General features: G+C 37.9%; 1 protein-coding gene across 8 annotated transcripts in view; it reads right to left on the bottom strand.

The window, feature by feature from the left end:
- PPHLN1 (periphilin 1) overlaps nt 1-14,074 on the bottom strand; it is a 138,875-nt gene that overhangs the window by 69,753 nt on the left and 55,048 nt on the right. For 6 of the 8 annotated variants that reach the window (XM_045801252.2, XM_045801257.2, XM_045801255.2 and 3 more), the window contains 2 exons: nt 7,084-7,140; nt 4,643-4,722 (listed from right to left, as the gene is read on the bottom strand). In XM_045801252.2, coding sequence (XP_045657208.1) covers nt 4,643-4,722; nt 7,084-7,140 — 137 coding nt within the window. The remainder of the gene's footprint in view (nt 1-4,642; nt 4,723-7,083; nt 7,141-14,074) is intronic. The other 2 variants (XM_045801256.2, XM_045801251.2) reach the window with 1 other exon arrangement.

The following is a 14,074-nucleotide window of genomic DNA, read 5'->3' as shown; positions in this document are numbered from 1 at the left end:
GTTTTTTGAAACAGCTTCAGAAGAATAGGTATTAGTTCATTTTTAAATGTTTGGTAGAATTCCCCGGGAAGCCATTTGGCCCTGGACTCTTGTTTGTTGGGAGATTTCTATGTAAGGTTAGGTTGTATATTTGAGCCCTATGTTGTTTCTTGAGACAGGCTTGTGTTGCTATATAATTCTCCCTTAGCCTTTGCTGAATCCCAAAGGTTTTGAACAGTCGTGTTTTCATTTTCATTTGTTTCCATGAATTTAATTCCTTAATTTCCTGGTTGACCCATTCATTCTTTAGTAGGATGCTCTTTAGCCTCCATGTATTTGAGTTCTTTCCAAATTTCCTCTTGTGATTGAGTTCGAGTTTCAAAGCATTGCGGTCTGAAAATATGCAGGGAATGATCCCAACCTTTTGGTACCAGTTAAGACCTGATTTGTGACCCAGTATGTGATCTATTCTGGAGAATGTTCCATGTGCAATTGAGAAGAATGTATATCCTGCTGCTTTATGATGGAATGCTCTGAATATATATGTGAAGTCCATCTGGTCCAGTGTGTCACTCAAAGCCTTTGTTTCCTTGTTAATCTTCTGCTTAGATGATCTGTCCACTGGTGTGAATGGGGTGTTGAAGGATCCTGGAGTCTGGGATTGAGCCCCACATCGGGCTCCCTGCTCTGCTGGGAGCCTGCTTCTTCCTCTCCCACTCCCCCTGCTTGTGTTCCCTCTCTCGCTATCTCTGTCAAATAAATAAATAAAATCTTAAAAAAAAAAAAAAAAAAAAAGACTGGGGGTGCCTGAGTGTGGCAGAGCTCCCAGGCATAGGAGTGAGGAAGCTGGCTACAATCAGCGAGCCCAGGTGTGGGCTCTCAGCTTGGAGTTGCCATAAATCGTGAACTGCAGCACAGTAAGGTGACAGCTGTCCAAGCAGGGGCCCAGCAAGCGGTAGAACCGGGGAGAACTCCCTTTCTCCCCGGGGAGGAGCGGCATGGGTGTGCACTGCAGGAGTCTGCAAGGTTTGGAGACTGGAAACGGGGTCAAGCGCCTGAGATAGAAATGCTAGGTCACAGGCTGGGTGAGCACGGAGTGTGGATGGAGTCCAGGAAGACCGGAGTGATTGACTGCTTTTCCCTGAGGGCTCGCTGAGGATTGGGGCCGGGAGCTTTTGGCTCCAGGGCTGGAGACTGGGAGGGTGCTATTTTCATTCTCATCCTCTAAAGCTGTACGGAAAGCCTTTAGGATCAAAAGCCACATAGAGCAAATTCAGAGCCTCTTACTTAGCCTGGGCCCCTGGCAAGGTTGGTGCAGTTCCACCCGGGGCAAAGACACCTGAGAATCAGGGCAACACGCCCTAACCCCAGAAGATCAGCAAGACCATGTGACTAAGACCAAGTTTACTGATCACACAGAACTACAAAACTCCAATGCTAGGGGAAAATAGTATATAGAATTCACAGTTTTTTCCCCCATGGTTCTCTAGTCTTTCAATTTATATATTTTTTCTCTTTCCTTTTTCAACTAATTTCCTATTTTATCAACTCTTTTTAAAAAGTCTTTTTTAATTTTCATTTTTACAGTTACATTCTATCCTTTCATTGTCTTTAATTTTAGTTTTGTATGTACATAAGTTTTTCTTTCTTTACAATTTTGGGATGCAGTTTCTTCTAACAGACCAAAATCACCCAGGATCTAGTATATTGCTCTGTTCACTTGTCTGATCATATTCTCTCCTTTTTTCTTCTTTTCTTTTTTATTTTTGTTAAAAATCTTTTTAAATTTTCATCTTTACAGTAAAATTCTATCCTTTCAATGTGCTTATTTTTATTTTTGTACATATGTATGCATATGTGTGTGTGTGTGTGTGTGTATATGTGTGTATGTGTGTTTTTCTTTACAATTTTGGGATGTACTTACTTTACAAATTTGGGATGTACAACTTTGGGATGTACAGACCAAAATACACCTAGGATATAGTATATTGCTCTGTTCTGTTTACCTGTCTGTTTATAATCCTTCTTCTTTTTTTCTTTTTTTGTCTTTTAATTTTCATTTGTTCAGTTACATTCTAGTCGTTCCTTGTATGTAATGTTATTTTTGTGCATAGGTAAGTTTTTCTTCTTTACAATTTTGGGATCTAGCTTTCTTTTTCTTTTTTTTTTTTTAAGATTTTATTTATTTGAGAGAAAGAGAGCACAGAGGAGAGGGAGAAACAGGCTCCCTGCTGAGCAGGGAACCCAACACAGGGCTTGATTCCAGGACCTGGGATCACAACCTGAGACAAAGGCAGCCACTCAACAGACTGAGCCACCCAGGTGCCCCAAGGGATCTAGTTTTCTTTTTTTTTTCTTTGCCAGTAAATATTTTGCGTTTTTTTTTTGTTTTTTTGTTTTGTTTTGTTTTATTTTGTTATGTTAGTCACCATACAGTACATCCCTGGGATCTAGTTTTCTAACAGACAAAAATACACGCAGGATCTAGTGTATTGCTCTGTTCTGTTCACCTGTCTGATTATATTCTCTCTCTCTTTTTTTTTCAGTTTTCGGTCTCTTTTGATTTGTTTGGTGTGTGTTTCTCTGGGGTTGTTGCCATTTTAGTATTTTGTTCCCTCATTCCCTCTTTTCTTCTCTGGCAAGAATGATAAGACAGAAAAACTCACCTCAAAAAAAGAGAACAAGAGGCAATATGGACTGCCAGGGACCTAATCAGTATGGATATAAGTAAGGTGCCAGAACTAGAGTTCAGAATAATGATTATAAAGATACTAGCTGGGCTTGAGTAGAGCATAGAGGACACTAGAGAATCCCTTTCTAGAGAAATAGAACTAAAATCTAATCAAGTCAAAATCAAAACGGCTATTAATGAAATGCAATAAAAAGTGGAGGCTCCAACTGTTAGGGTAAATGGGCAGAAGAGAGAATCAGTAATACAGAAGACAAAATGATGGAGAATAAAGAAGCTGAGAAAAAGAGAGATAAACAACTACTGGATCACTAGGGGAGAATTCGAGAGGTAAGTGATACCATAAAGCAAAACAGTATTAGAATAATTGGGATTCCAGAAGAAGAGGAAAGAGAGAGGGAGGGGTGGGGCAGAAGGTGTACTGGAGCAAATTATAGTAGAGAACTTCCATAATCTGGGGAAGTAAACAGGCATTCAAATCCAGGAGGCACAGAGATCCCCCACCCCGCAAATCGATAAAAATAGGTCAACACCTTGAAATATAATAGTGAAACTTGCAAATCTCAGAGACAAAGAGAAAATTCCGAAAAGCAGCTCGGGGACCGGGGGGGGGGGGGGTTCTGCCACTTGCTGGGCCCCTGCTCGGACAGCCGTCACCTTACTGTGCCACAGTTCACGATTTATGGCAACTCCAAGCTGAGAGCCCACACCTGGGCTCGCTGATTGTAGCCAGCTTCCTCACTCCGATGCCTGGGAGCTCTGCCACACTCAGGCACCCCCAGTCTTTTCTTTTTTTTTTTTTTTTAAAGATTTTATTTATTTATGTGACAGAGAAACAGCCAGCGAGAGAGAGAGAGAACACAGCAGGGGAGAGGGAGAGGAAGAAGCAGGCTCCCAGCGGAGGAGCCCCACGTGGGACTCGATCCCGGAACGCCGGGATCACACCCTGAGCCGAAGGCAGACGCTTAACGACTGCGCTACCCAGGTGCCCCTTTTCTTTCTTTTTTTTTTTTTTTTAAAGATTTTATTTATTTATTTGACAGAGAGAGAAAGACAGTCAGCGAGAGAGGGAACACAAGTAGGGGGAGTGGGAGAGGAAGAAGCAGGCTCCCAGCAGAGCAGGGAGCCCGATGTGGGGCTCAATCCCCAACTCCAGGATCACGCCCTGAGCCGAAGGCAGACGCTTAACGACTGAGCCACCCAGGCGCCCCAGGCACCCCCAGTCTTATTATGACCTTGCGGATCCTGAAACCACACTGTCCCACCTAGGACTCTGTCCTGCTTCACCACCTGTATGCCTTTCAGGCAGGGTTGTCTCTTACTGGAGCAGACTTCTAAAAGTTTCGATTTTGTGCTCCACTGCTCTATCACTTTCCAGTGCCAGCTTATGGAAGCTCTCTCCCCCCAAGGTCTATCTCCCCATATACCACCTTGGACTCACTTCTCCATACCTCCTACCTTGCAGAAAGTGGCCATTACTCTATTTGTAGAGCTGCAGCTATTCTTTTCTTAGATCTCTGGTTGAGTTCACAGGTGTTCGGAATAATTTGATAGCTATCTAGCTGAATTCCTGGGACCAGACAAAACTAAGGTCTCCTACTCCTCTGCCATCTTGGACGCCTCCCCCAGTTTTGTTTTTTTTAAAGATTTATTTGAGTGAGAGAGAGAGAGAGAGCGCACAAGCATGAGTAAGGGGAGGGGCAGAGGGAGAGAATCTTCAAGCATACTCCCTGCTGAGTGCAGAGCCCTACGCTGGGCTCGATCCCACAACCCATGAGATCATGACCTGAGCCAAAACCAAGAGCCCGACACTTTACCAACTGAGCCACCCAGACCCCCAAAATTCAAGTTTTTAAATGCAGCAAATTACCCTCACTAGGTTTGACAGTAAAGAATAACAGCATCTGTACCACACAGTCCATTTTCCTTTACTTTGTGATTCCTCTTTAAATTGATTTTAACACTATAACAAACCTTTGATGAAGGAACTGCTGAAGAACTTGAGGGTGAAGTGTCTCTTGATGTTTTCAAAGACGGAACAGGTCTCTCTTTACCTATACAAGAAAATATAAAATGCAATTTTCTAGCTCATTTGTTTTCAATTAGGGTCATTTTGTAATTAAATAAATGAGGAGGGTGTCATACACTTATTTTAGTACTTAAGTCTTCATTATTAAATTAAATCCTTTAATATCTAAATCTATCTCTCTCAGAGGCAAGGTTACCATATAAAAATTTCAAATAACCTAAAACCAATGGACATCATATATGGCAATCTAGGCCACATTAATGCCAGTTAGCAAACACAGAACCACTGAGAAGACCTCAAGAACGGGAAAAGACTAAAATCATAAATGCTTCCTCCTTTAAGTCCCTAAAAGCTAATTTTTATCAATAAAAACTAACAATAAAAATTCAAAAGTAGTTATTATATAAATATCACAAAGAAAACTAGCTAATTAAATGATAGCTCAAAGTGAGGGGCATGTAAGAAATCTGGCAGATATTCCTGAAATATTTAGTTTAAAAAATAAAAATACAAACTAGAAAACTATAATTTAGAGCACTATCCTAATGCCTGGTATGAGTAAGTACCCAAATATTTGTTAAATGGTTAAAAATAAATCTGTGAGATAGTCACTAACCCTTATCTTTAGTCACTACAGACACTAATGTAGTGCAACATGCATACCACTGTTTTTATGGAAACTTAAGCCAGAAAATAGATCTAAACGTTACTTTAGTCAGTTCAACAGAGAAAATTGTTTTAAATATAATCATAAAAATAACTGAGAGCTGTTACTGACAGAAAAACATTTCATTAAATTGTGTCAAATATAAATCCTCTGCTCTTAATCGCTTAAAAAAAAAGTGACAAAACTAAATTACAGAGAAAAGGAGAAGGTGGCACCAAGTTTGGATTGACACAGAAGCTGGTCAAGACTAGCCAGTGGGTTATGGCCAAGAAAGCAGTCAAGGGCAAAAGCAGAGACAAAACGACCTTGAAACCGAAGCAAAGCCAGCTTCAGTCAAAAAGCCTCTTAAGCTCTTCTTGCTATGGTCAAGATTGCTAAGTAGGAGCCTAGAGGCTCAAGGCTTCTGACCACATAGGCCTTTCTGCAGACACTCCCCTCACCTCCCCAGGGACATCAGGCAATGTGTGAAGGTATTTTTCATTGTCACAAGTGGGAGAGTGCCATTGGCACATAGTAAGTGGAGGTTAGGGATGCTGCTAAAACACCCTACAAATGCACAGGACAGCCTCCCACAACAAAGAATGATCTAACCTCAACAGTACTAAGGTTGAGAACTCCTGCTCTAAGCACGGTATTCTACCTCTGAAACGCCAACAGTCTCATAAAAAGACGTAACCCCAGAATCTTTTAACCTGTGGCATTAAGAGGCTTTCACACTAAGTAAGTTTAAAAGTTCTTGTAGACCTTAAAAATCAAAAGTAAGATACCAACCAACACTACATCCCAAAATAACTAAGAATATGGTTTATTTAGTCATTCCTACTGTATTTCTGTTACATATGGCAAATACCACATCATGTTGTGACAGTGTCAGTCAATTCCACTGTACCAAAAACTCCCAGAGGTACAAGTATCATAGCTTATTTCTGAACAACCAGGGCCTACCCCGCTCAAGTCCTTTAAGAAAAGAAAAAATACTCAAAAATTAGGTGAAAAGATAAATTATTTTTCTATCTTTAGAATACAGTGACCTCCCCATTCTATTCAGATAAGCAATTCCTTGAAAGGTGAGGAGCTCAACCAATCACCACATCGAACTATGCTAATTAAAGGCATAATAATCGGCTCAATTCTGACACATAGCAGCTAGACACAGAACAAGCAGCTGTTAATCTCTTACCCAAATCTTACAAACACATCAGCACTACAGGTATGCCAAGTATAGTACCAAGTGTAGTCTTGGGATCTTTCCTGATTTTAGCTGCATAAGGGCTAATTTAAGCAGATTTCTCAGTGTGCAGAAGCAAAGGAATACTGAAGGGTGGAGCAGGTGGTATATCATATATCCACATATATTCATACATACCTGTTGCATGAAGGGCAGGGACAGGCAAGAAGCAAAAGATAAAGAAAAACAATGCTACAGATGGCAGCAGAAAGAGCACAGAAAAGGTAAAAAGAAATCCCCTGATCCTACTGTTGTCCGGTCCTATCTGTCAATGATTTGTTTGTTCTACAAATTTCAATCTCCTTTGAGGTGGCTATTCCTGACCGGACAAGCAACTCACAGTCCTACTATCTGTATCTACTACTATTAAACTCTGGTCCCAACTAAAGACTAATTGAGCAGTTATACACTTTTCCCATTTCTATAACCTCTATCAATTCAAGTCCCCCGCCCCTTCACAATCCCAAATCAAAATCTAGCTCAAAACTCACCTCTTCCTGGATTGCCTTCATTCTGCCGTTTGTAGGAGGCACCAGCACGGATGGACTCTAGGGAAAGGTGGGCAAGGAGGAATTAACACCAGCACCTCTGTGCCCAGGAGTGACAAGAGAAGAACCCAGAAGTAGGAGTGATGAGAACAGGAACTTCTGAGCATTTGCTGGTGACCCTAAACTCTTTCCTACCCTGCCTCCAAATTGGGATGCCTGAGCAACCAACACTAAAGAGTAATAACAGAACAGGAGAAAATTTCTGTTTTTAAGATTAGAAGCTAGTTTAACAACAATGAAGTGTTAAGATTAGGCTAACCATAGATAACATGAGCAGAAAGGAATGAAAAAAGGATCATATGATAAGACACCAAAAGCTGAAGATAAGGATCAGGTCTTACTCATCACTTTAAGCACCTATTCTAATCTTCATGAAGTCGGCAAAGGATTGGTTCAAGAATCACACACACACACACACACACACACACACACACACACACGAGAGAGAGAGAAAGATGAATCACCACTAGAAATCAAAAAGAATACTGGTAAAGTTTACATGGTATATCATACCCGTTCCCTAGGCTTACAGTAGCTATCTGCAAGGAGTCATTCTGACCTGCTTTCAAAGTAGCCCATTACTAAATCTTGCTACTTCTTGTTATACAAACTCTCTCGTATGTGGATTCTCTTTATAAACAAATCCACAATTACTGTCTTGCTAGAATCCCTAATTGTCCCTTATTTACAATCTTGTAAATATTTTGTTAGCTTCCTTATCTGCAAACTCTTAGTGATACAGGTGTACTTAACTTTTTAAGTAGTTTAAATATACTAATAGACATCTTTCCAATAAGATGGAAACTCCTTAACACTTCAGATTTTTTTTATTAGAGATCCCAAATTGCCAATCCTACTTTTTTCCCCCCGAGAATTGTTTTGGCATTATTAGCACCCACCCTGCATTAAAAAAAAATATTTCAAGAAGAAAATCTATTTCAAGAAATATGCAAATATTACCATCCTACTTCCAAAAGAATGTTGTTAAAGGTGCAATATCCTTCTCCCCTGGGTCACCGATCTCTCTGTTATCAGGACAATTTTTGTTCTTTCTGAGCAGCTGATCTGTTTTTATATATTACTGAACACTTCTCCTCTTTGTTTTAGCCAAATCGTTTTTGATCTCAGCAATTGTTCAGAGCCTTCACATTGGCATTTATTCTTATCTTCATGTTCATATTTCTTACAAAAAAATTCTTCACCCATTTACTTAATCCTGTTTTATTATGTGTTTATTTTGTAACTTGTCTCCCATTCTTTGTAGATCAAGAAATAAGAACACCGGTATTTTACAAGAGTGTCTGGAATGTGGGGATGGCTCATATTAAGTTGATGAGAGTGGCTTGTCCGCATCTCTTACAAACTCCAAGTTCAGGGATTCCACATCAGTAACCTGAGATCAGTCATTATAGTAGTATTCACTCCATGGCAAATGCCACAAATCATGTTCCCCTAAAGAGTCAGTTTACCAACACACCACTGGTGCCGTTTATTGATTTCAATACCAAATTTCAGAGACATTACAGGAATCACCACATTTAACTACACATTCCGGGGCGCCTGGGTGGCTCAGTCGCTAAGTGTCTGCCTTCGGCTCAGGGCGTGATCCCGGAGTCCTGGGATCGAGCCCCACATCAGGCTCCTCGGCTGGGAGCCTGCTTCTTCCTCTCCCACTCACCCTGCTTATGTTCCCTCTCTCGCTACCTCTCTCTCTGTCAAATAATATTTTAACTAAAGATATGTTATTTTTTTGTTATTATTAAAAAAATAATAACATAAAATCTTAAAAAGAAACAAACAAACAAACAAAAACCCCTACAGATTCCTACCCATAGAAAACAGGGCTGGGCTATTTAATAATATCCTAACAGACCAATAAAACCACCCAGCTAAACCCAGCTCAAACTGAAGATTCATAAATAAGTGCTTATATTAACCCTCTAAGTTTTAGGGGTTTTTGTTTTTTAACACAACAAGAGATAATGGAAGCAACCCTATTATGCTTAAACTCTTCATCTCAGAGTTTCCAATGATCTGTTTATATTAAAACTAAAGGTTTTTCCTCTTGTCCTCTATTATGGCATTTTAATGATTTAAAAACAAGCTTTTTGTGGGGCACATGGCTGGCTTAGTCAGTACAGCATATGACTCTTGATCTTGGGATCATGAGTTCAAGCCCCACACTGGGCATAGATTATTTTTAAAAAATAAAAATGTTTTTCTTAACATTTTGCCATTTGGTTTTCATGCTTTTGTACCTCTTTGTTTGTCCTCCTACATGTTCCTAACTATACCCTTCTCTTTCTTCTTTGTTGGTTATTGTTTCCTAAAAGTGAGTGTGTTCCTCCTAACCTTGTTTTTAACCTTGCTTGCTATTCTTACATGGCTCCAACCAACACTATGAATACAAATGTCTCTTAAATCCACTTCTTTTGTTCATACCTTTATACTTTTAACGGACAGGGTGCTAGTCCTTAGCTATTTAGCCATTACTTCAAATTCACCTCACAGGTGTTCTTACTAAGCAGACACTAACTCCCTGCTTGAGGGCAGGGCAAAAGGGCTCAACACCTTTGGTGTAACATGCTAAAGAAAATAAACTCCAAATCAGGATGAAAGAAAGAAACCAGGAAAGGAAAATTCTGAAGGCGGCAGTACTAAAACTGAAATCCAACTCAACGTACTAGTGAGTACAAGAATAAATGGGGAGGAAGAAGATGAAGAGGAACACTGGTTCCATAGATCAGGTAAAAAGTTCTTCCCAAGGAGGTGAAATCAAAGCTGGAGAAGCAGTTTTATGTTCCAACAAACATTCAGAAGTACTATAAGAATTTAACAATATTTGGTGACTCTTTGAATAGAATAGCTGATATGAGTATCAACAATATTTGATGATTCTGAATAAAATAAAATTTCAGAAATATACCTTCTTCCTGAAAATACTGTTTTCCTGAGGAAGTAATGATGAAAAGAACTAGACTAATCCAAGCCTATCAAGTGTTATTAATTACTGATAATCCACGGAAGAACAAAGGACACTACTAGGAAAAAACAGTAACATCATCATCAGAGATGAGTGAGTTAGGGACCGTGTCTTGCAAATTTTCAATTCTTGGTACAGTGCCTAACATACAGGGACAAAACAGATACTTTTGAATGAAAGGCTGATCAATAAACAAACTTCACAGCACAAGTAAGACATTCACATCTCTTTTGATAGCTGAAGCTTTGAAAGAGAAATTAAGATATGAACAAATGAAGATACGGTGGCTACACAGATGCTAAGGAAAGCATTTATTTTTCTGGATCATAGATAATGACATGCAAATTTGGGGCTCTTGGTTAGAAAGAACATGATTTCCCAGAGACCTCCTGGTCAAGAAGGTTTGAAAGAGAAGATGGAAAGGACACAAGAGAAATGCTCTTGTGGTACAGACACCAAAAAAACAACAGAAAAAAGAAACCAGATATAGGGGTACAGAAAGCTTGTGCCACCTCCTCTCCAAAACAATCATCTTTAGGAGGTTAGAGATGTAACAAGTTGAAGTAAAGGGGTATTAACTATGAATATTTGGAAGTACACTTCTAAACGGAACTCTCGTTTTAATACATCAGGGTAAAACCACATGGGCTTACTTTTAAAAATATAAATAAAACACTATACTAACTGTACATATTCTGAATGTGTGGTACTGACAGATCATACTAAATCCCTAAACATGGGTGCTATAAATGCCAAATATATGGAAACATCATTAGTTGATTACTGTTTTAGAACCTCAATCATTCTGATGCCAGAAAAGCCATGACTGTACTCCTCGGATTCACCCAGGAAACTCATAGCCAAAGCTTGCTTGTGAGTAAACAACAGATTCTCAAATAAGAACAATATATTGTAGAATAATTCAACAGCACATTAAACTGGATCAATTACAGTCCAAGATCATGTAGGAAAATATTAAATTATAGTTCAGGATCTCTTCACATGATACAGCTCATCCCAATAATCCTCTTCCACTCACATCCTTCCACCAACTTCTACTCACCCTTCAGATATCACCTAACATATCTATTCCTATTGAATGTCTGGTTTGTCTCCCTAACCAGACCTTAGACTCAAAGAGTAAAGACTGGATCCGTCTTGGCAAACCATTTATGTGCAGTATATCTTTGACGAATAAAAGACAGTGACTTCCAAACCAAGAAACGCTATGATATTCGATCGCCAGGAGAATGGATTTATCCTCCCTTCCTACTGCCTAAAATATCCATGATCTGACTTCTATTACCACGGACATTCTAAACCTGCACCAAAGAAGCCTTCTTTGTAAAGGCAGAATTAAACCACTAAATTTATTGGAATTTCAGCCATAATCCAAAAACTCACGTGGACTTCCAAATATATTCACAGTCGAAAGTCTTAAGATATGTCTCTTTTCCCATTACACTGAAGTTCAAAAATGGAGACTATCCCCCAAATATACTCTTCTCAAAATGTATTTTTAATTCTTGTACATTTTCAGTTATTTTAGCAGATATGCCTTCATAAAGGACTAAACACTAATGAATAGTAATCTTTCTGTAACATTATCTTCTATATAAATAGTCTTACAAAGAATTAAATAAATATATTTCATAATGGCTGCTGATATCAAGAAAATAAAGGGATGCTGGGCCCAAAGTCGGAACTACAGAAAAACAGATACAGACCACCAAAACAATAAACTTGCAAATCTTCTGTAGTAATGATATTTTTAAAATTCTACCAAAATGTCACACTTATTATACTAATTAATATATAAGCATCAGTGATAAATTTGACATTAATCCATAGACAAATGTTTAAAAGGAATTAACAAAGAGGTATTTCTATGTATTTAAATAATCATCCCTAGGAGCCACAATGGATACAACTCAAGACAATCTTTATGTTGCTGTTTTAATGAAGGAAATGCTTTCTAACTTAAGATTTTCAAGAAAGCACCTGACAAAGTCTTCCATGAAATCCTCAAGAGAAAAGGAAGACAAGATGGGGGATCACAACTGGTAGAAAACAATGCAGATTAATGGCTGAGGTCCACAGACAGAGGTCTCTAGAGGTTTCTATATTTGGCTGCATGCTACTCAAGATAATTATTAAGACTAATAATTATTAAATCAAAACACAAAGTGTATTTCCTTTGCCGATGAAACAAAGCTATTTTTATCTGCTGCAAGTAGACAGGATCAACATATGAGATTTTAACACCTCTATAGAAGAGAATAATAAGCCAAAGTTAACTAGATGAAATTTAGCATTCTTTGATTTCTTTTAACGTATAAACTACACACAAGCAATTGCATCTACAAAAAAGTACAAGCTGAAGGGCATTTTGTTTAATAGTAATATATATGAAAATGGCTTAGGTTTCAATTGTCTACAGTCTCAGTAAGGGCCAGTGATATAATGCGGCTGATAAAATAAAAGTTCACTTCTGGCATCACAACTTAAAAGGAACAGAAAGAAAATTAAGGAAGCATAGTTCTGAAAACATGTCAAATAAAAGGAATAGCTGAAGGAACTAAATATATTTAAAAACCAAGGCAGAAAAAAACAAGAAGATTACGATGGTACTCTTCAAATACATAAAAGGTGAAACATTTTTATGGCTCTAAGACAAGTAACTAGTATTACATAGATGTTACAGGAAAAGATTTTAATTGTCTTATAAAAATGAACTATACAAAGATGGAAGGACTGGACTGTGATATAGTAAATTTATCACAGGAAGTATTTTAGCAAGAGCCTCAGGGTATGGGAGACTGAACTTAGGATTTCTCGTGTCACTATAAATGCTATTATCCCAAACTAAGAGTAAGATAGGAGAACAATGGGATTCAACTAAGAGGAGAAAAAAAGGAAATAAGTATCTGAGAAAGATATTTAGTTAGATTAATAGGAATAAAAAAAACTTCAAGTAGAAATATACAAGATATACATACAACAATTTTAACTAGAACAGTATCATAATAAACAAAGGAAAAGGCAATGAGGTTAAGTAGGACTTAGCATGTAAATATGGACAAAAAGGAACAAAAAATAATATTATAGTGACTACTGTAGTGACAACTATGAGCAGGTTAGTCCAACAAAGCTACAGGCAGAAAATTCTTATAAAGCACAGAATGAAAATGGCATTTTGATTTAGGAGGATAATCAGTCTAAAGCAGTACAAGGTTCACAGGATTAACTCAAAAGGCTAAGTAGAAGAAATTTAATAAAATACACATGTAGACATGTGTATGTGCATGTAAGCACAAAATGGGAAATAAGTAGTTGAGATGAAAAAAATAGTAAAAATCATTCTGTGGCTTATAATTAATCATATAAGAGATATATCAAATACACAGAAGAATTACGAAGAATTAGTCCTTCAATGATTACCATGGACAAACTACTAGCGATTATTAAATTAAAATTACACTGAAAAGTGTGAACAAAAAGCAAAATATTAAGTCAAACTTAGTAAAATGAGGGCATAAGGAGAGTAGGAAAATTATTTTTACCTGTTATTTATAGAAACATTCAAAATCTTTGACAAAATTTCAATTTACATTTAAAAATCTAAATTAACACACTATTGCTAATTAACACAGTTCAAATGACTGATAATTTAAGGACCCTGTTTCTCAGTCCTTTTTTGAAGAAAAGCACTGTGCCATCATTATCTGTGACATTTAGATTAAAAGCAAGAACTGGTGTCACAAATGTGTAACATAACAATTATTTTTTCCAATTATTGTTTAAAATAAGACTTCTCCATTAACTTTTTGCAAGATGACTTTATGTAACTATTCTGAAAACTATTTACATGACTGGAGTATAGAAAAACATTTTAATAGCTCAGCCCAAACAGTTAAGGAATCAACCCAAGTAACTCATAAAGAGAGTTTT

Source organism: Ursus americanus, chromosome 25 (genome assembly GCF_024610735.1).
Source record: "Ursus americanus isolate L20-20 chromosome 25, mUrsAme1.1.p, whole genome shotgun sequence".
NCBI lineage: Eukaryota > Metazoa > Chordata > Mammalia > Carnivora > Ursidae > Ursus > Ursus americanus.
Note: the sequence above shows the minus strand (reverse complement) of the source record. Positions and strands in the feature narration are given on the sequence as shown.